The 21,626-nt window shown below is 38.0% G+C and overlaps 2 protein-coding genes and 1 long non-coding RNA gene across 3 annotated transcripts; 2 read left to right on the top strand and 1 right to left on the bottom strand.

The window, feature by feature from the left end:
- Positions 1-358: 358 nt before the first annotated feature.
- ubac1 (UBA domain containing 1) lies at positions 359-9,732 on the top strand. The gene is made up of 10 exons (XM_042488986.2): positions 359-808; positions 2,176-2,296; positions 2,385-2,458; positions 2,542-2,649; positions 2,780-2,882; positions 3,925-4,033; positions 4,146-4,479; positions 5,428-5,514; positions 5,946-6,084; positions 7,332-9,732. The coding sequence occupies exons 1-10, from the start codon at positions 671-673 to the stop codon at positions 7,445-7,447; spliced, it is 1,329 nt and encodes a 442-aa protein (XP_042344920.2). The 5' UTR covers positions 359-670; the 3' UTR covers positions 7,448-9,732.
- Positions 9,733-10,748: 1,016 nt separating this feature from the next.
- On the top strand, positions 10,749-21,556 carry LOC148189706 (uncharacterized). The gene is made up of 2 exons (XR_015776313.1): positions 10,749-10,819; positions 20,722-21,556. It is a non-coding gene; the product is annotated as an uncharacterized LOC148189706 (long non-coding RNA).
- Positions 12,534-16,465, bottom strand: LOC148189707 (uncharacterized). The gene is given in 5 exon segments (XM_088076006.1): positions 12,534-13,153; positions 13,228-14,100; positions 14,102-14,241; positions 14,919-15,422; positions 16,106-16,465. Coding segments are annotated over 5 exon segments (2,400 nt in total). The 3' UTR covers positions 12,534-12,630.
- Positions 21,557-21,626: the final 70 nt, after the last annotated feature.

Here is a 21,626-nt window from a genome sequence, read left to right as displayed (position 1 = left end):
TAGTGGTGCATTTTCTCAAACAAAATTCCAATAACAATGGGCAAAAACAAGTTGACAGTGATGGACAAGTGCTGTACTTAAGTATAAATTTGAGGTACTTTTACCTTACGTGAGTATTTTGATCTCATGCCACTTTCTACTGTTACTTCATTACATTCTCATATTGGGCTTTTCACTAACATCAATACAGTGTACTTGTTACTTCGTTCAATTATTATTTTTATTATTATCAAATTGTTATTTTGAAAATATAATTATTTTAGTTCTTAAAACTCAATTTGGGAACCAGGTTGGTTTTATCCCAGTGACTCAAAAAAAGAACTACAGCTCCCATGATGCACCGGTAGTATCACCGTTGAAGTTCAAAGTTCAAACATTACAGTAAAAATAGGGTACTTGCTGGCTGGCTGCTTGTGTGTTCGCTGGGAATAACAAACAACTTGGTGGCCACAGAAGACGCTAGCCGGTTGCCACCGCACCGAAAACCGTCAGAGGAAACCGAAGATGGCCCTCAGCTAATCGGCGCCTGCTCGCGCTGTGTTGTCGGTGGATTTACAGGACGACGGCTAGCTGGGTGCTAACGTTAGCACGCTAGCTTGCCAGGAGCACATAGCAACTGCTGCTAGCTAACGTCACTGGACTGGTACTCTTCACTCTCAAGGCTGCAGCTATGTTCGTCCAGGAGGAGAAGATATTCGCCGGGAAAGTGTTGAAAATACACATTTGCACCATAGACGGCACGGAGTGGTTGGAGGAAGTCACGGAAGACACCACAGTTGAGAAACTGAAGGAGAAGTGCTTGAAACATGTAGGTTTTTGGGTTGTTTGTGTCTCATTTGTTGCTTTTTTTTGTCCTGTCACTCCTTTGCCTGGGGTGTTTGCAGTCTAACATGCCCTCTGTGTAAACTGCCAGTGTCGGTGTCACTGGCTTTGTATTTATAGTAACTGGGTAGACCTTGCTATTTATAATTTAGCAGGTTGGCTGCCCCTCTGAAGCTAGCTAGCTAACAGTCCGACTCTGCCCCTGTGTCTGCTCCCAGTGGTTAGCCTGAGAGGCATGCTGCTTTACTGCTGGCTATTATTACACAGCTCATCTCACTTCTCCTTCTATGGCCTCTATAGCATAACCTCAAATGATAGTCTATGTTTTCTTCTCATGTCAGCGTGACATATATGCAGATTTATTGATATTTTGTGTGTAGTAGCATCACATGAGCATCATGATTAAAGTTGAAATTTATAACACAAAATCAGTCATTAATTAAACTATTTTATGTAATCAACTTTCGTAGGTTTAGTGTTAAAACAACTAGTTTAATTGCCTTTTAAGGCAAGGAAAGTTTATTTATGTAGCACACATATGCAACATAGCAGTTCACAGTGGTTTACATAAAACACCAAAAGCATCTAGACAAACTGCAAAAGACACACATTATAAAAGGAAATTTAAACACAATAATAACTCCATTGAAGAGCAGAGAATAGTAAATAAAAACATTTAATATATAAGAACAAAAGTTACAGTGCAGTGTAAAAAATTAGTAAATATTGGGTTTAATAAACGGCAGAGGCAAAAAAATAGTCTTAAGCCTCGATTTAACTGAATACTACTACTTTCAATTACTTTTTTGACTCTTGAGTATTGAGATATATATTCTCTTATTAGTTGTTACTTTTATGTTGTCTTTGAAATTTCTGTGTGTTTCTTATAACATTGTGAAATTGTAACTTTTTTTCTCAGTTAGATACTTCAAATAAGCCTAATTTTTTGCCTATATATTTAATTAATAATGATATGACTAAGAGTCATGCAGCAAATACTCACAGTGGAGAATATTATGCGTGATATTTTACTTAAACGATAAATTGATTATCAAAATTGTTGCGGGTACATTTTCTGTCAAATAATTAATCGACTTTTTGCGTCAGCTCTAGTTGATTAAGAAAAAATCATTTGAGCACAATTTGGATATTTGTTCAGTCATTTAAACCATTAATTAAGTAAAAATGACAGACACATACCGTTTACACTGTTGGTAAAAAACAAAAACACAATTTGAAGTTGTCACTTTTTCTAACATTTTTTTGCTTAATTCTGAAAAAACAATTGATAGATAAACTTTGGTGAAAAGACTCCCAACTGTTCGCTGTTTTTACATTGTGCTTGATTTACAGTATGTGCACGGAGGTTTAGAAGACCCCAAAACACTCACCCACCATAAACTCATACATGCTGCTACAGAGAGAGTCCTCACCGACACTAAAACGGTTGCCGATGAAAATCTCAAAGATAAAGGTATGTGACACTCTTTGTGACGAGTTCTGGGATTAGGACGATCTTATGTTTTATTCTATTAACTGATCATGTGTGATTCATGTTGTAGAGGTTTTGCTGCTCATAAAGAAAAGGCCGCCACCGACCCCTCCAAAATTGGCAGATGTTAGTTCAGAGGAAAAGGTAAGCTTACAACTGGCATCAGGAATGTGGTGTCTTTATTTTGCCTGCTTTTAATAACCTCTCTCTTTTTGATGTTTTTCTAGAAGAAACAAGATAACAAAGCTCCAGACAAAGACGCAATTTTGAAAGCCACCGCCAACCTGTCCACACGCCACACGGACCGCACTGTTACCCAGCATAACATCAGAGATGTAAGCTTCTTGGTGGAATGGATTTAGATTTAAAAAAAGTTAAACCTAATATGCCGATTCTACGAATAAGAAATATTCTGCCAGTTGAGACATTTGCAGTTTTTATTTTTTGTTTTTTGTGATGTTCCAGTTTCAGACGGAGCTGAGAAAAATCCTGGTTTCTCTCATTGAAGTCGCCCAGAAGCTTCTTGCCTTGAACCCCGATGCTGTTGAATTGTTCAAAAAAGCCAATGGTAAAGCTCACAGTCGCTTGAAACTATTTGCAAGTCAGAAACGGGGATCAAGAAAACACATTTTTTTGTTAAAACAGGACGAAATTTCTCTCATGTTCTCATCCTCTGATGCTGTAAACGATTGGAGAGGGCTTTAACTGTCCTCAGCACACACAGGGCAAAAGGCTGGGTTCATACTGCACAAGTCAGCACTGTGTTTAAACATAAACACATTGACCTCTGAGGGTCAAGCACAGGGTGTCGAGTTGGCGTGTGGACGGAAACCTGAGCACCGAGTTTACCAACAAAGATATGTGGACGACAGGCACAGAAAGGCCACTGCTGGCTGCAGCGAAGCAACACTGCAAACCTCCGAGACACTTGTCTAAATTCTTAGTGTATTTTATTCTAAAGCGCTGACAGAATTAGGTACGAGTTATTTCTTCAGGGTTCCTCTAAAATTCTTAAAAGGCATTGAATCCATCAATCTAAAAATAAGGCTTTAATTGGCATCAAAATGTCTTTAGAAATTCTTAAAAATGCTTAGACATTGGAAATGGGTTTTTTATGACTTTTTCTTTCCTTACATTGTATTATAAAAGTAGGCGACTTAAAAATAATAAAAAAATATTCAATGAATGCCTTGCATGAACATCACCACAGAGTCATGTTTTATGTAACAAATATTTGAAAAATAAAATGAAATTCCCCTTAACCTTAACTAATTAATGTCAGAACATGTTTTTTCCTTCACTTTTGGCTTCTGTAAAAATGGTCTCAGATTTTATTCCCCCAAAAAAGTCTTAAAAAGGCTTGAATCCCTCTTGCCTTAAGCTGTAGGAAGTGTTTTTTTCTGTTTTTATGTGCTCTTTAAGTTTTTGCACTCAAGCTCAAATACAGTGAACCTCATCTAAAGTATTTCTTTTACATATCTGAGCCATATTTTGATATTTATTGTTGCTGTAAGAGTAGATCCTGATGTTTATTGTTGTAGACATTTCACACATATTGCCCGGCGCTTCGTTACAGTTCTCAGATCTCTTTGTGTTTCTGCGTCTCACAGCGATGTTGGATGAAGATGAAGAGGACCGGGTGGATGAAACGGCCCTTCAGCAGCTCACTGAGATGGGTTTCCCCGAGAGCAGGGCCATCAAAGCTCTTAGACTGAACCAGTAAGTCTGAGCATGTTAAATAACAACTCACTCAAAACTGAAGTTAAGGTTTATGTCTAGAACATTTATCTAGAAAAGAAACCTTTCTTCTTATTTAATCCTTTCTTTGCAGTATGTCAGTGACTCAAGCGATGGAGTGGCTTATCGAGCATGTAGATGACCCCTCTGTAGACGCACCCATACCTGGCCAGGACTCTTCTGCAGCAGGAGCCACGGCTGCTGCCACACCAGGCCCCTCAACCTCCGCCTCAGCATCTGCCTCAGCATCCGCTTCAGCCTCAGCTTCAGCCTCAGCTTCAGCCTCAGCGTCAGCCTCCGCCTCTGGTCCTAACCTCCTCCGCAGCCTCTCCAGCCAGTCGAGCACAGAAGAGAGCAGCAGGCAGGACGAGCTCACAGAGATCTTCAAGCGGATCCGCAGGAAACGGGAGTTCAGACCGGACTCAAGAGTAGGTGGCTTTATCCTGTGGGGGCTTTCATTCAGTACTTTGACTACTTACATTTACGTTAGGGATGCACGATTTTGGATTTTTTTGCCGATATCCAATATGCACATATGTAACAACTCAATTGGCTCATAACCAGTATCGATATTCCGACTTTTTTCCCTCATCTAATTTTTACGATCATCAAGTCTCCTTTGTCGTGGAATCGACATTATATTGTACATACCACCAGCAGATGGAGACATAAAATACGGTGCTTTTCAGTGTATGTAATATTCATTCATGGTGCAAAATATGAACAATACTTCAACTCAGGGTTGATGTTTTGTACATGTGTTCACTTTGTCATTAAAATATTCAGAAATTTCATTTTAAAGCCAATAACTGCAGACACCGATGATATACCAAATATTATCATGCATCCCTTATTCATATAACTCTTCTCACAGCATTTCATCACTCTGTATTTGGTAGGAAGATGGAAAATGCAAGACAGATTATTTTAGTTCCAGTTTAGTTTTTTTTTTTTTTACCAGATGCAGCTTTTGGTTTTTTTTGCTGCTCAGACTGTAACTGCATAATCTAACATAATAATTCTTTACAGAGAATATTAAAATTTGCACCCTTGGATATAAAGTGTAAGCTGTGTTAGTCCTAGGCTTCTCATTTCCCTAATTATAAAGCTTGATGTACCTCTGTTTTCCAAAGCAAAAGTATCAGAATCTGCAAAAATAGAAAGTGATTTAAATGCCATTTCTCAACAAAAGTCTTCCACACACACCAGTGTGAGTTCCTGCAACCACTGTTCCCAAATATTTCTTCCTCTACGCACAAATTAATTTCCCTCCAAGACTCCTGCTGAGCTCTGTGGAAGTGTGACTTTTCATGTTGTTACTAGACTGAGAGGAGTTAAACTTAATTAATCTTCATTTATTTTCTTTGTTTCTGCAGGCTGTCATTGCGCTGATGGAGATGGGCTTTGATGAAAAGGAGGTGGTTGATGCTCTGAGGGTAAATAACAACCAACAGGATGCTGCGGTAAGTTTACACAACCACGACTGTAGTAAAAATACCATTTGAGAAATCGCTCTTTTTTTTTCCAGCTGTTTGGGATGCTACTTCCATCTTATCAGGGTTGAAAGTGGATAGACGATTGCTAAAAATGTATGTGGTCACATTGTAAAGTCTTTAGAGACAAATTTGTGATTTTGGCCCCTTAATGAATCAAATTGACTCAACTTAATTTCCCATTTCTGTGTTTTGATGCCAAGCTATAATACTTTCACCATTTACACAGGACACGTTTGGCCGACTGCAAAAACGACAATGCTGGACTTACGATATTGATTTGAAGGAATACTCATTAGTTTAAGAGTAATAACCCAAAATAAAATCCTGTTCTCTGACCTCCATAAAAATATCAAAATATTTTCAAAACCAGAAAATAAATGTTGGTTTCCGTCCTGTAGTGTGAGTGGCTGCTGGGAGACAGGAAACCTTCCCCAGAAGACCTGGACAAAGGCATCGACACCAACAGCCCGCTGTTCCAAGCCATTCTGGAGAATCCAGTGGTCCAGTTGGGTCTAACCAACCCCAAGACCCTTTTAGGTAGAGTCTGATCAAACTTAGTGCACACGTCAGGATTATGGGTCATGTTTATAAACAGACAAAAAATCTGTTAAATCACACTTTAACAGAAAATTATCTTTCACATCTCTTTGAACTTTAAACACATGTTAAACAGTGTGATGATGCTGTTGTATTTCAGCTCAGGTCTGGTTTGTGTTCACACTGACTTCTTACAAACAAACTTAGACGACTTACAATGAAGAAGTGACTGATCATCAGCATTACTAGTCAGGACTGTAACTTGATCTCTTATTGCTTAAATAGTGACTTGCAGGTAAATACAGTACAAAAAAAAGGATTTTGTATTGCGATATGATGAGAGATTAGTTCCTGCGTGGTCCCCGTGTTTCACACTTTATTGGAATCTGCTTAACAGAACAAGACACAAACCTAACACATGTTTAACTCTTCTGTTACCTTCTGACACACCAGGGAAGTCCTTGCACTCACATAGTAATGCACAGGTGTTACCATAGTCACCGGTTATTTTTTCACTATAAATAGATTACACATATTTGATGACTGCTTTTGAGTCTGAATGCTAAACTTTTGTGCTAAAATCACTTAACTGTCCTTAAATCTTGGTCCACTTTGTGGCACATTTTGACAAACTGCTTTCACATCTTGCTCAAACAGGCACCAGAGTTCATCTGAACACAACGAAACAGGTTTGGTGAGAAAGCACCCAGAGTACCTATTGTTTCAGAGTACTGCACTGCCCAAGCAAAAGAAATTATCTTGACAGAAAACGTTCCCATTAAAAACCTTAAAAACCTGGATCGTCATCAGTTTTCTTGAGCTGCATTCAGATGAGCAAATTTGTTTGATCTCTTTTGAAAACATGGGGAAAAAGGCAGTGAGTAAACTGGCAAGAAATGTCCCACAAATTGCAAGAAATTAATTAAAGGTAAAACAAGACACACAAAATTAATTTGAAAACTAGTTTTTGAAAAAGGGCAAAATTAAAATAATAGTAATAATAATAATAATAATAATAATTTGGAAATATGTTGAGAAAACTGAATTAAAAATAATTATAATTCTACAATTTACAATACAAGTTTCTGAAAAAAATATACACACTTTTTACTTGTTTCATTTTCTTGTTTATTTTTGTTTTTTTACTCTTCCTTTGTGCATATTTGCGCTGTGCTTAGGTTTCAAAGGGTTAAAGGCTGCTGTTGTTTCATAAATATCTTACCAGTGTGCTTTCTGTTTGTGTGAAGCGTTTGAAGACATGCTGGAGAATCCTCTGAACAGCACCCAGTGGATGAACGACCCCGAGACCGGCCCAGTCATGCTCCAAATATCCAGAATCTTCCAGACCCTCAATCGCACATAGAGCCTCCTGGTGACCCCCCCCATCCCCCCCACCTGTGTGACTGTGGCAGCTTGTGTGTGTGTTTGACTTTATTGGGGTGTGTGTGGACAGATGTGTGAGTGTGGCAGAGACACAAGTATTGTTTTTGCCTTGTAAAGACAAAGCTGGAGGAGTCAAAGTATGAATTAAGATGTTACACATATAACTATTTATAACAGTACAGTAAAAAGACTTATACAAAACAAAATGTTAACATAAACATTATTACAGTAATAATAATAAAAAAGAAATGAGATTTAGTATGTTGTTTTTACATTTTAATGAGAACAATTTATAGTCATGACAGACATGATTTATTTTATATAATTTCTCCATGTGCAGAAATGACATCAGACATCAATTTTAATGTTTACACTTCAAAGAAAACTGTTTTTGTATGTTTTGCAATATTTAAATATCAATTACAGTTTTGTCTGTCTCTTTAAATTGTTACATTTCATCTGTGGTGAATGTGTGGAAGACTTCTGTTGGTATCATGTTTTGTTCCTCTTCCCCCTTTTGTCTTGTTTTTATCAGCTTGTAATTGAGAGGCTGGTGGTCGAAGTGTTTGTTCGGCATGTTGAAAACAAGCTTTCAAACACATTACCTCTCTCTCCATTCACGCCTGCGAGGTCACTGTAAGTCAAGCGACCGCCTCTCAGTTCAAAGCGGACATCGTTTTATCTTGAGCTTCTTTAAGGATATTTATTTGACTTTCTTGCCTTTTAAACAAAAGCTGTACACTAAAATGTTTGTGTCTTAGTCATGTTTTTACCAGAAAAATGATATATTAGGCCTGTGTGTTTATTGTCAATGTGCTCTTGAATGTCATATTATCACGTTGCGCTCATTTAGCACTTGTTCACCTCTATGGATATCACTCACTGCAGCACTGAGGACGTTAAAAGAAGGGTTTTGTCTCAAAAGGCTGTAGTGGGTTGTTAAGTGAAGCTGAGCCTAATCAAAAGGGGGTTTGCCTTTTCAAATCTGAATGATGAAGATGCTCACTTCATGCTGCGGAGGTGCAAGCATCTTCACAAAGAACTAATTTGAGACGCAACCAGTGTCGGTCTTTTGGTTTACTTTTTTTTGTTTCTTTTGAGAGCAGTGAACATTTATGCTGTCAAACCAAACCAAAATGTCACTATATAACCTGCCTTGTCATTAGTTGTACCCATTGAAAAAAAACCCTGTATTTCTGTGCAATAGCAAGGACTTCTGTTGACCTGTAAAGAAATATATTTGATTTGAGTGTTAGAGATGTGTGAACTGCAATGGGTAGCGTGTTATTAGCCTTTGCATCGAGTACTTAAAATCTCCAGCTACGAGAAGGCGAGCAAAGCCTCTTCTGTTCGACTGAGATTTTAAAAAACAACATGGAGGGTGGTGTGTTTTGCCAAGCTTTTGAGTGTTTTTATTCAATATTTAAAATGTGGTATTGATGTGACTTTCTGCTCAGGGAGGCTGAGATTGTTTTTCTAAACCTGTCGTTACGGCAGACCTCTGCTCACCCCCGTCTAGTTTGGCATTTGAAAATGGCTTTAACTAATCTGTCTAGAACTTTATGAATAAGAGCACTACAGGACATGGTTTCGTAAATGCAATATTTGAAAATATTTAAATGTTTTTAGAGAGAAGTGTCTGTTTGAACTATGTATTATTACATTATTTATATCGAAGCCAAACTAGGAACTTGTTCTTATTTATAACATTTTTAGCAAACCTCAAAGCTAATCTACAAATGTGAAAAAAAAATTAAATGATTCAAATGTTGTTTTTACAAACCATTGTAAAATGTGCTAATGGACTAGCAGGTCACAGTGTGATTTAAAGTATTGCAACATGAATGACGAAGGATTTCTACACACATCTCTGGAAGCCTCTCTGCACACTTTCTGCACTGCAGTGGACCTTCATCACGGCCACAGCGACCAGCTGTCTCACCACCTCCATGCTTTGCATTAGTATGCATCAGAAACTCTCCGGTAATATCACGAAACAAACATTGGGAGATTTAAAGATCCACAGAGAATGCAGACGTCTTTCAAAGCGGTCAGCAGGAACAGAAAAGAGTAAATGAACTTTATTGCAAAAGAACATTGAAGAGTGGTTGGAGTCACAGGTTTTTGTTTTAACTCAGCTTCCATGCAGGACTGTCCCCGATTAACAACCTATGCAATATACTCTCACAGTCTGTTCATTCAGACAGCCTCATGGCTACTGGCATTTAAATCACTATCGCATTAAAGTTATTTTTTGTGGCTGTAGTGTTGGATTCTGTGTTTTTCATTAAGTGGTCAGAAAACTACAGGCAGGAAAAGTCCACTGTTAAACTGCCTGTTTTGCTTTTTAATATCTGAGGTGTACTTGGTGTGCGCAGTAGCTCAGTTGGTAGAGTGGGAGACCCATAAACAGAGGCTACTTCCTCGTCGCACCGGCCGCAGGTTCACTTTCGGCCTAGGCCCTTTGCTGCATGCCAAAAAGCAAGGAAAAGATTTTTTGATTGGTTGTCTATCGGCCAATCACGGTGTTCCACATCATCTAAAGTGGACTTCAGTGGAGCCTCACTCTTCTCAACAGCCATGGCAGACCATGAGGGAAGGAGAAAACTCAAGGCATGTTGAAGCCTTTTTATCATAATGTAAAAGTAAATAATTTATGTTTAAACTGGTTTTAAAGTAAGAATGAGATGTTATATATCTTATACACATCAAAATATACATGAAAGATTTAACTTTTACTCAGGATTCTTTCATAAAATATCCAATGTTTGAATGTCACTTAAAAATGACTGAAGGAAATGCTGTTTAAATGGGAAAATACTGTTCTAATGTGATATTTTAATGATATAATCAGTGTATAATGCGTCTTATCACTTATTTTCACAGAATTACATTGAATGAATATTATACACATTTTCTTCCAGTAGGTACCCCTAAATCCTACCAACTAGATGTTTAAGCCAACTGAGTTTCGGATGCTACAGACATAACTGAGAGTTACATTTTTTTATTTTAGTGGATCCTTTGCAGCTTTTTTGTTTACTATATTATCACAAGTAGTCTCCCATGCTTTCACGTTAGCTTTTTCACAGTAAATGGCTGCTGACAGCATTGCTTTCACTGTGATCATTCACATTTATGGTGCTGATGTCAACATCTTATAAACGCTGTGTGTAATGCTGCGTTCCAGAGATCTTCTGACCTCCTACCAGAAAAACTACAGTGGGATGCCACTCAAAGTCGGAGTTCCTACTTACTGTGTACTGAGACAAGTCCATGCACCCGACTTCAGCGGTCTGGCGTCACAACAACGGCAGCATTATGGAGGCCACGGAGGCACACATTGTAAATGGTAAGAAATCAACTAAAAGGCAATGTATAATTGCATATATTAATTATAATAATACAGCTACTATCATAAAGTTTAACCTGTTCTGCATGCAAATTGATGTCAAAATATATTGCCAGTGTTATTTGGTAGCTGGCTGCAGTAAAAAATCTCTGAACCTGATGTTCTCTGTACAAAAGTTAATCTGGAAAGTGGTGAAAATTTTTTAAATGTAAACTTAAAGTAAAATATGATAGCATCAGAACATATGTATATATATATGTATATACCTCGTGTGGAACATATTAATATTTATTTACAGTAGTTCAATATGGATAACTATTTTAACATTACAAATAATAGGAGTATTTCTTTAAAAGGAAATTGGAATAATACGTTTATAAAAGCAGACTAAGATATTTACTGCATTGTTTTTAATTTTATTTTTTCATTTATTGACATTTTTGCGAACAGTGTTTTCAAAATACTGCAAAGAAGAAAACAGGATAACTACTTATCCTGTCAAGGGTGGCAGGGGAGCTGGAGCCTTTCCCAGATGACATTTGGGTGAAAGGCGGGGTACACCAGACAACCATTCACGCTCACATTCACATCTATGGGCAGTTTAGAGTCACCAGTTAACTTCACCTGCATGTCTTCAGACTGTGGGAGGAAGCCGAGCACCCGGAGAGAACCCACGCTGACACGGGGAGAACACATGTTCTCTGCATGGAGGGGCCCATGGTTCAAACCACGCCCTCACCAGGGACCCTCTTGCTGTGAGGCGACAGTGTTGTCCACTACACCACCGTGCATAAAGTGATCTAACACTTCAACTTTTTTTATTGTATGAAAACATACAGAATCATAACACCACAGTACAGTATCACACTGAGCTGTGAAATTTGTTAACTGGCAGACCCCCACTACCTAACCTACATATGCAAGTAGGACCCATGTGGATGGTAAATGGGATGAATAATGGGCCCTATAGGACTGTCCAACAGTCCCATATTGGTCCCATGCCAGTTGCCTACTTGCCTATGTTGGGGCTACCTCATACAAATGTTGGCAGGGTGAGTATCACACACACAAAAATAATAAACAAAATACCACCTTGACAGGATAGCATAATCCATCAGATTGAGGTTAAATGGTCTAATGAGCCCATGGTCTCTCTGTAAAGCTGATGGAATCTGTTGAGTGAGTGTTCCAACAGATTTTAGGTCTCCTGTCATCTGGATAATAGTCTTCACTGTTTTTTCTATAGCCCATAATCTCAAATCACATATTTACAAACCGCACTGTATGCTACAGCTTCTGTCCTTAGACCCTCGACTCGGATGAGGAAAAACTCCCAAAAAAATCCATCAGTTGTCAAATAGTGGAAGGAACCTCAGGGAGAGCAACAGAGGAGGGATCCCTCTCCCAGGACGGACAGACAGGGAATGTCAAGTGATTGGAAAAATTACAGTTGTACAGTGATAAGAGATGGGCTGAAGTGTGTCCGGAGATTTCGTTGCACATCGCTGAATTTGATTTGGAGGGCAACGTAAGATTTCAGCAGCTCACGATAGTCTGAGCTACTGTCACCGTGCCTCCTCCTCAGATTGGTGTATGCCTTTTCCAGATGCTGTAAAAGCCTTTGTGGTCTCTTCTGGTTGAGCCTGAGCTTGGTGTCATTCAGTACGTTTACATGATGTCAGAAAAAGTCCAATTATTGTGTTAGTCCGACCAATAATTATGATTTCGTCAATAAATCCACTCTCCCCCAGGGATTTTATACGGGTCAAGGACACTAGTAACATTAAATGGCTTGATTGAGCTAGCTCAACTTATTTGGGCATGTAAACGTACTGAGGGACAAACTTGAGATGGAAGTTTGACTCTGGCAGCTGTTGTTCTTGGGGCCTGGAGTAAACTTCCTGAGCTCTCTGCAGAACCATGGCCAACTGGTGCTTTTCCTCCAGTATTTTAATCTGCTGGGTCAAAGCTTCCTTGAGTTCAATCCGGTACTTTTCACACAAGGCTTTTTCTTTTTCAAGAGCAGAGTTGATTTGCTCAACTTTCTGCTGCAATTCAGAGTTTCTCATTTTGTCCTCTTTTAAGGCATCTTCAAGTTCTAACCGTTTTGACGTGTTCTCTGATTGCCGCGCCGAGAACCCGTCTACCATGCACTGGAGCCTGGTGATGGTGGACTGACTCTCAGTGATGATTTTGTCTTTCTCTGACATCATCTCCCTATAACATCTGTGTTCGACTTGAAGTCTGTCATAGTCCTTTTCCAGGGCACCGAATTTAGCCCTGATATCTGCATTCTCCATCCTGAGAGTCTGCATGTCGTACATCAGATGCTCTGAGCAGCAGATGCTTCCTTCAGCTGGTCACAATAGATGGTTAGAGGTTCCACTGCAGGCTGCTTTTGCAAAATAAGCTGGTCAACGCGCTTCTGCTCATTCTTGAGGGATGACTTTAGGACTTTTTCAGTCACCAGGCTCTTTTCTAAAGCCAGAGTCTTCTCAGAGAGCTCCTTCTCCAGGCTGAGGATCTTGTTGTATGCTCTCTTATACCGAGCCTTCTCCCTCTTAACGGCGTCCTCGAGTCCGCTCCCAGCTCCTTCCTGAAGCCGCTTTTGATCAGTTTGCTGCTCACGGAGAGCAGCATCAAGTTCGCCCTGCAGTCGTTTGTTCTCAGAGATAAGTTTTTGGTTCTCTTGAGTAAGACGATCCACATCTGCTTCCTCCTCCTGCTGTTTGGAAACAACAGCCTCAAAGTTCTTCTGGAGTGAACAGTTTTTACTTTGTTCCTCTTTGAGGGCTGAGATACAGCGGTTCACTTCCTCCTGCAAGGAGGAAACAGTTTTGTCTTTGTGTTCAGTGTCCTGTTGAAGATTTTGGAGATTGATGTACAGGGACTGAATTTCATGGTCTTTTTCCAGATTTTTCTCCTGCAGCTTAATGAGGCTCTCCTTTAGAGTGGAGAGCTCAGCACTATGTGCCTCATCACGCTCTGCTAATGCTTCAGCGTGCTGACAGGAGGATGCTTCCAGATTGCACTTGAGGTTATCAATCTCCTTCTTGTGCTCTTGAAGTTCAGCGGTCATTTGGGTGACTGTGCCCTTCAGCTTTGCTTTCCTCCTCTGGTGCTCTTTCTGTGACTTATTCAGATCAGCCACTTGTGCCCTCAACAGCTCCAACTCAGCATGAAGAGTGCTTTTTTCAGCTTGCTCCTTCTGCAGAGCTTTTGAAAGAGCATCTTTTTCTTTTAGCACCTGCTTCCGGAGCTTTTCTGCTGAGCTCGTGCTGTTTTTCCTTCTTCAGTTCCTCTTCGAGAGCAGCTTTGGCTTTTTGCTCCTCCTCAAGGGCTTCCTGAAGAACAGCTAATTTCTTCGATCTCCCCGATGCGCAAGATCTCCCAGATCCTTCAGATCTTTCTGATATGTCAGTCTGTAAAAACATGCAACAGTCTGATTAGATGTTTACTCTTAAACAATGTGTGTGAAACTTGTGTGGCGACCATGACCAAACATCAAATGCATAACTCCTTTCATTTATATTTTTGATTGACTTACATAAAATTAATGTGTTGTTAGATTATGTTTGAATGAATGCCTATGCTCTTGTCAAAAGGGGGATGCAAGCATGGACGGATTACTGAATGGGCAACCAGGCACAGTGGCAGGGGCCCATAGTGTCAGGGCCCAGCCTGGCCATCACCTACAAAATGTAAATTCACACGACCATAGAAACACAAAATAACTAGAAAAAGGGGCAAAACCACCACAAAGACACACAATTGACTACAAAGAGACACAAAATTACCTCACAGAGACACAAACAACTTCAAGGAAATGCAACATAACCATAAAGAGACATAAAATTACCACGAAGACATAATGTAACAAATAAATAAAGGTAGAGCCAACACAAGGTCTATTTGCCTTGTTGAGGTGGTTGAGCCTTATCAGTATCAGCACCCAGGTACTCATTCTCTTATAATCCTGCCATGGAGTGGATTCAATTATTTTAAAACAGTATCAGTATCAGCTACAGTTTTTGAATTTCTAGCTGCTACGATGTGTGTTTGTGTAAACGTGTGTCTATTATCTTATATTATTTCATACCTCTTCAAAGGAAGTGTAATTGTAGTCTTCATTGCCATTGGAGATACAGGGCTGCTCCTGAGCCACATCCATAATCTCCTCAGGCTCCTCTACATACTCCCGAATCTCTTCCACTATGTCCTCCTCAATTTCTTCCATAAGGTCCTCTGCATCGAAAACGCTCTTAAAGGGAGAATTCCATGGGCTTGATTTTTTCTCCAGTTCCTCCTCAAGTGCAGCTTTGCCTCTTCTTTCCTCCATGAGGGCACGAGATTTCAGAAAAATCTTAGGTCTCTCGGATCTCTCAGATTTCTCAGATCTCCTAGATGTCTCTGATTTCTCTGATCTTCTAGATTTCTCAGATTTCTCAGATCTCCTGGATGTCTCTGACCTCCTGGATGTCTCTGATCTCTCTGATCTACTAGATCTCTCAGATTTCTCAGATCTCCTGGATGTCTCTGATCTCTCTGATTTTGTAGATCTCTCAGATTCCTCAGATTTCCTAGATCTCTCTGATACGTCGGTCTGTGAAACATATAAAAAATTATTTAATAAAGATGTTTACTCTTGAACAGAGTGTTTAAAAACATATATAGTGACAATGACCAAACATCAAATGCATAACTTCTTTCATTTAAATTTTTGATTAATTTATGAAATACATGTGTGTTTTGGATTTTGTTTTGATGAATGCCTATGCTCTTGTCAAAAAGGGGATGCAAGCATGGATGGATTACTGAATGGGCAACCAGGCACAGTGGCAGGGACCCATAGTGTCAGGGCCCACCCTGGCCATCACCTACAAAATATAAATTCACACGACCATAGAAACACAAAATAACTAGAAAGCAGGGCAAAACCACTACAAAGACACACAAATGACTACAAAGAGACACAAAATCACCTCACAGAGACACAAACAACTACAAGGAAATGCAACATAACCATAAAGAGACATAAAATTACCACGAAGACATAATGTAACAAATAAATAAAGGTAGAGCCAACACAAGGTCTATTTGCCTTGTTGAGGTGGTTGAGCCTTATCAGTATCAGCACCCAGGTACCCATTCTCTTATAATCCTGCCATGGAGTGGATTCAATTATTTTAAAACAGTATCAGTATCAGCTACAGTTTTTGAATTTCTAGCTGCTACGATGTGTGTTTGTGTAATAGCGTGTGTCTATTATCTTATATTATTTCATACCTCTTCGAAGGAACTGTAGTTGTAGTTTTCATCGCCATTGGAGGTACGGGGCTGCTCCTGAGCCACATCCATAATCATCTCCTCAGGCTCCTCTACATACTCCTGAATCTCTTCGACTATGTCCTCCTCAATTTCCTCCATGACCTCCTCTGCGTTGAAAATGCTCTTAAAGGGAGAAGTCCATGGGCTTGTTTTTTTCTCCATTTCCTCTTCAAGTGGAGTGTTGCTTCTTCTCTCCTCCATGATGGTATGAGATTTCAGAAATCTCTTAGGTCTCTCAGATTTCTGGTCTGCATGCTCCTGAACTCCCTTCTCAGTGAAGGGATTCTGTTGGAGCCATGAAAAGTCCTGGTTGTCCATGGAGAAATATCCTGATTAAATGGCTGTTCATTTTCTTATAGTGAAGAAGTGACTACAACTTGGTGATGAAGTAGCTTGAATGTAGCTTGGATAAGCCTGGCCTCCGATATCTTTTCACCAACTGATGCCTGTCTTCTGAACAGACCCTTTATATACCCTTCTCTGAAAAGAATTGTGATGTCATATGATGTAATTTAGACCTATAATGTCATAAAGGCAATCCCTCATGACATCACATGTCGCATGCACAGCAGTCCTTTATGACATCACATTCTGCATGCACGTGTTCCAATTCCACTGACACCTTCTACATTCCGTTTAAAGGGCCAGTTCACCCAAAATTCCAAAAATTGGGAATTTTCCCTTTCCCCTTTGATTTATATAGCCATGCTTGTAATTTTGCTTTCATTTGGCCAGTAAAATAAAATAAACACTGTCTACATGACTAGATACCAAATGAGCTGTGTGAGAAAGTATTTTTGTGTGATCTGACCCTTTGAGACCTTAAAGGGCTTCCCACAATGTAACTCATGCATGGAGGGTATGGTCTTGTAATGGACCATAAAACAGGAGAATTTAGGAGATACTATATTTACAGATATGGAATCCAATAAAAGTATAAATAATAATAAAAGCATAATGTGTGTGTTTCCATACTTTTGAATGAGCTATTTATTGATATGATAATAATAAGTGTTATTATTATTATTATTATTATTATTATTATTATTATTAGCATTATTAGCATTATTAACTAAATTTAAATTTTATTTGTCTATGTATCTATCTATTTATTTATGGATCAGGGTTAGGGCTGCTTATATGTGAATTGGGAGTGGGTCCTGGTCCATGGAGTCAGCCATGTTTTTACAGTAGCCCAGAATGGACAAACCAAACACTGGCTGTGGAAAGAGCCATTATTATCTTTGTGTATTTGCATCATCAACTAGTATTTGTTCATTCATTTATTTATTTTCTTTATTGGATTATTTGGAGTATCTATACTTTACCTGTTTTTTATATTTCTGTCAACTTTCACTTTTACTTCCCTACATTTCCCCCAAGCATTTCAGTTACTCACTACAAAATAGAGAAGGACAGGAAGGGAAGAGGGGACAGATGTACCAACAAAGAAAGTGGGCGGTGAAAAAAAAGTTTTTGTTCTTAAAATCCTTTAGGTTGCAAAAAATACCTTTCTTTCTTGAAGTGTAAAGGTGGCTCCATTTAACTTTATTATTTAATATCATCACATTATATATTTCATATCATAAAATTACTTTTTATACTACAGGCACTTTAAGATGTTAACTTAAGTAGGCTAATCCAAAAGGTGACTTAAACTTCTTCATCCTGCACTGGAAATATCAATAAAATAGATATGTCATCTTGGAGGTTGCCAGCTCAATCTGTGATAAAAAGTGGTCCTTTGAGGGAAAAAGTTGGTAACAATCAAAATTATTTAAGTTGTAATACTATATTTCACCACTAGATAGCATCATTTGCCACATCACAAGGACAACACAGGGCCACATTATTAAAAACATAGACAAAATTATATTGTGACACTTTTGTACTGAAATAAAGACATAATTTTGGTAGGAACAACTAGACATGCTTGTGCTTTACGTCATCTTTCCAAAAAAATATTTTAGCCAGAGTCTAATGGTTACAGCAAGCGGAGATAAATCAAAACCAAACACATTTATACATAACAGAAACTGAGCCAAGTCAGAATCAGGATCAGATACACGTAATCGATCCCTGAGCAGAAACTGTGGTTTGTTATAGTCGCTCTGATGTCAAGAATGGAGAATTATGGACAGTAGAAATAAGTACTTTTCTGATTTTAAAATATTCACGTTAGTGCTAATTGTTTCTAATTATTGTATTTCTATCATATATTTTTACACACTCAGCACATTATACCTATTTATAATTTCTGAATATTGTTTCTTATTACTATATTTTTATCCTATATGTTTTATACACTACACGCTCAGGACATTATACATATTTAGAATTTTTAAATATTCACATGCTAATGCTGAGTGTTAAATGTGTAAAATAAACTATGTGTCTTATGCTTCAATACAATGCATAAAACTAGTATGTAAACTTAGGAATAGATTATATGTGTACAACAGATATTCACATAAGTAAGAACACTAAAATAAGAATACAATAAATACTATGTGTGTAACATTAAACCAGAAAATTAGGAAAGAGTCAAAACCTTGCAATGGTTGGATCTACTTACACAAGAGATAACTATTGAACAAGAATCAGCTCTGCATTAAAAAACAACAACAACAACAACAACAACAAAAAAACAAACAAAAACAAAACAGTTCAACAAAATATTCTCAACTATTACCCAAACTGCCTCGCTGCGGTGAGCTAATGCCACAATCCCATATGAATGGAAACATACGCATGTAACTGGGGAAACATTTATGTGTATGTGTGAGTATAAATGTGTATATAGTCGGACTTTAAAATATATGATCCAATCTATCCTGCAAAACTCACCTAAAATACATCCAACCCCTAACAGAGCATGACCCTAATTCATTTAATATAATTCCTTATTTTTAATATTTTTTCTTCTCTCCCTTTTTTCATTTCTTCTTTTCCTAACACACTTTAATGTGTTGATTATCTGTTCTCTCTTTTGTTAATCTGTAACATTTGAACATCTATTGCTTTTTCTTTATTTGTTTGTATTATTATTATTTTTTCATATTGTCAACATGTATGTGCACTAATTGGTGAGTAAAAGGATTTAAAAAAAGAAAAATAGAAATAAAATAAACATAAAACTTAATTAGTGTCTGTTACAGTTTGTTTTGTATTGACAGGTATTACCAGTGGTAGAATATAACTGATTAAATTTACTCAAGTACTGTACATAAATATGAATTTGAGGTACTTGTGCTTTACTTGATATTTTATTTCCATGCTACCTTATATACTTGTCATTTCAGAGGAAATATTTTACTTTTTGCTTCAATACATTTTTCTTTTTAATTACTGTACAAATTTAAAATTTTCCATAAAAAACAAGAGTTTATAGAGAGTTAGTTTTTTTAAAAGTTAGAGTTTCAGGGGTGTTTTCAATTTTGTTTATACTTTTTTTATACTTTTTTTTTCTTATTCTTGTTAGATTTTTTTTCTATTCTTTTTTATGTTAATTTCTGGGTTGCGCACTGTGTTTTGACTTCCAACATAATGACAACCTGAGTTTTTTTTCTTCTTTGTCGTTTTTCTGTTTTTTCAAATTCTAAGTTTTGGTTAGTTTTTTATTCCGTATAATTCTGATATTTTTTGAGGTTTTTTTTTCCTTTTAAAAAAATGAGGATTGGGGTGCTTGTATCATTTGGGGTGATTTTTTTCTTTTTTTGAATATATAAATTTGAGTTTTTTCGGCATGTTTTGTATGTAACGTAAGATTTTTCTGCATTGGGTAATTTTCTTATTCATACTTTAAGTACAGTTTCCTTATTGTACTCACCTACTTTGAGGTAGTTTTTCAAAACAGGACTTTTACCTGTCACAACACATTTTTAGAGGGTGGTATTAGTACTTTTACTTTAGTGTAGGATCTGAATACTTCTTACACCACTGGTTATTACCAGTATTACTAGTCGTCGTCTGGAAGGTAATGCTTGCATCTTGGTGGTTGTCTTCTACGAGGGCTGGGATGGTAATTACATTTCTATGGGCAGGCCTTGAACACACCACGGTCCTCGCTGCACAGCACGAGCCGCTTTGATTTGTTTTTATGTATTAACTAACGTGAGACGTCTGGTGCAGAGATGGCAGTGAAAGTGAAAGTGCTGAGTGTCATTTAGGCACTGATTGGAAACATAAATCTGTTAGACTTACCACAAATGGTCCTTTAATGGTATTAATCATTATTGATTTCAGAGCACTTTTTGATACAAAGTCACCAAATGCCTCAGATGAAAATTAGTTTTTTAAAAAGGGCAAAATTTAAATAATAATAATAATATTAATAATAATAATAATTAGGAAATATGTCTAGAAAATATTATAATATTATATATTCTAATTATGAATTTAGTGATAAGTCTCTGGAAATAATATACGCACTTTTTACTTGTTTCATTTTCTTGTTTATTTTTGTTTTTTTACTCTTCCTTTGTGCATATTTGCGCTGTGCTTAGGTTTCAAAGGGTTAAAGGCTGCTGTTGTTTCATAAATATCTTACCAGTGTGCTTTCTGTTTGTGTGAAGCGTTTGAAGACATGCTGGAGAATCCTCTGAACAGCACCCAGTGGATGAACGACCCCGAGACCGGCCCAGTCATGCTCCAAATATCCAGAATCTTCCAGACCCTCAATCGCACATAGAGCCTCCTGGTGGACTTCTGTTGGTATCATGTTTTGTAATTGAGAGGCTGGTGGTCGAAGTGTTTGTTCGGCTTTCAAACACATTACCTCTCTCTCCATTCACGCCTGCGAGGTCACTGTAAGTCAGCGACCGCCTCTCAGTTCAAAGCGGACATCGTTTTATCTTGAGCTTCTTTAAGGATATTTATTTGACGTTCTTGCCTTTTAAACAAAAGCTGTACACTAAAATGTTTGTGTCTTAGTCATGTTTTTACCAGAAAAATGATATATTAGGCCTGTGTGTTTATTGTCAATGTGCTCTTGAATGTCATATTATCACGTTGCGCTCATTTAGCACTTGTTCACCTCTATGGATATCACTCACTGCAGCACTGAGGACGTTAAAAGAAGGGTTTTGTCTCAAAAGGCTGTAGTGGGTTGTTAAGTGAAGCTGAGCCTAATCAAAAGGGGGTTTGCCTTTTCAAATCTGAATGATGAAGATGCTCACTTCATGCTGCGGAGGTGCAAGCATCTTCACAAAGAACTAATTTGAGACGCAACCAGTGTCGGAGTGGAAGAGTGGGTGGAGTCACAGGTTTTTGTTTTAACTCAGCTTCCATGCAGGACTGTCCCCGATTAACAACCTATGCAATATACTCTCACAGTCTGTTCATTCAGACAGCCTCATGGCTACTGGCATTTAAATCACTATCGCATTAAAGTTATTTTTTGTGGCTGTAGTGTTGGATTCTGTGTTTTTCATTAAGTGGTCAGAAAACTACAGGCAGGAAAAGTCCACTGTTAAACTGC

Source organism: Plectropomus leopardus, chromosome 4 (assembly GCF_026936395.1).
Source record: "Plectropomus leopardus strain MGB_pleo_1.0 chromosome 4, ASM2693639v1, whole genome shotgun sequence".
NCBI classification, from domain to species: Eukaryota; Metazoa; Chordata; class Actinopteri; order Perciformes; family Serranidae; genus Plectropomus; species Plectropomus leopardus.
Note: the sequence above shows the minus strand (reverse complement) of the source record. Positions and strands in the feature narration are given on the sequence as shown.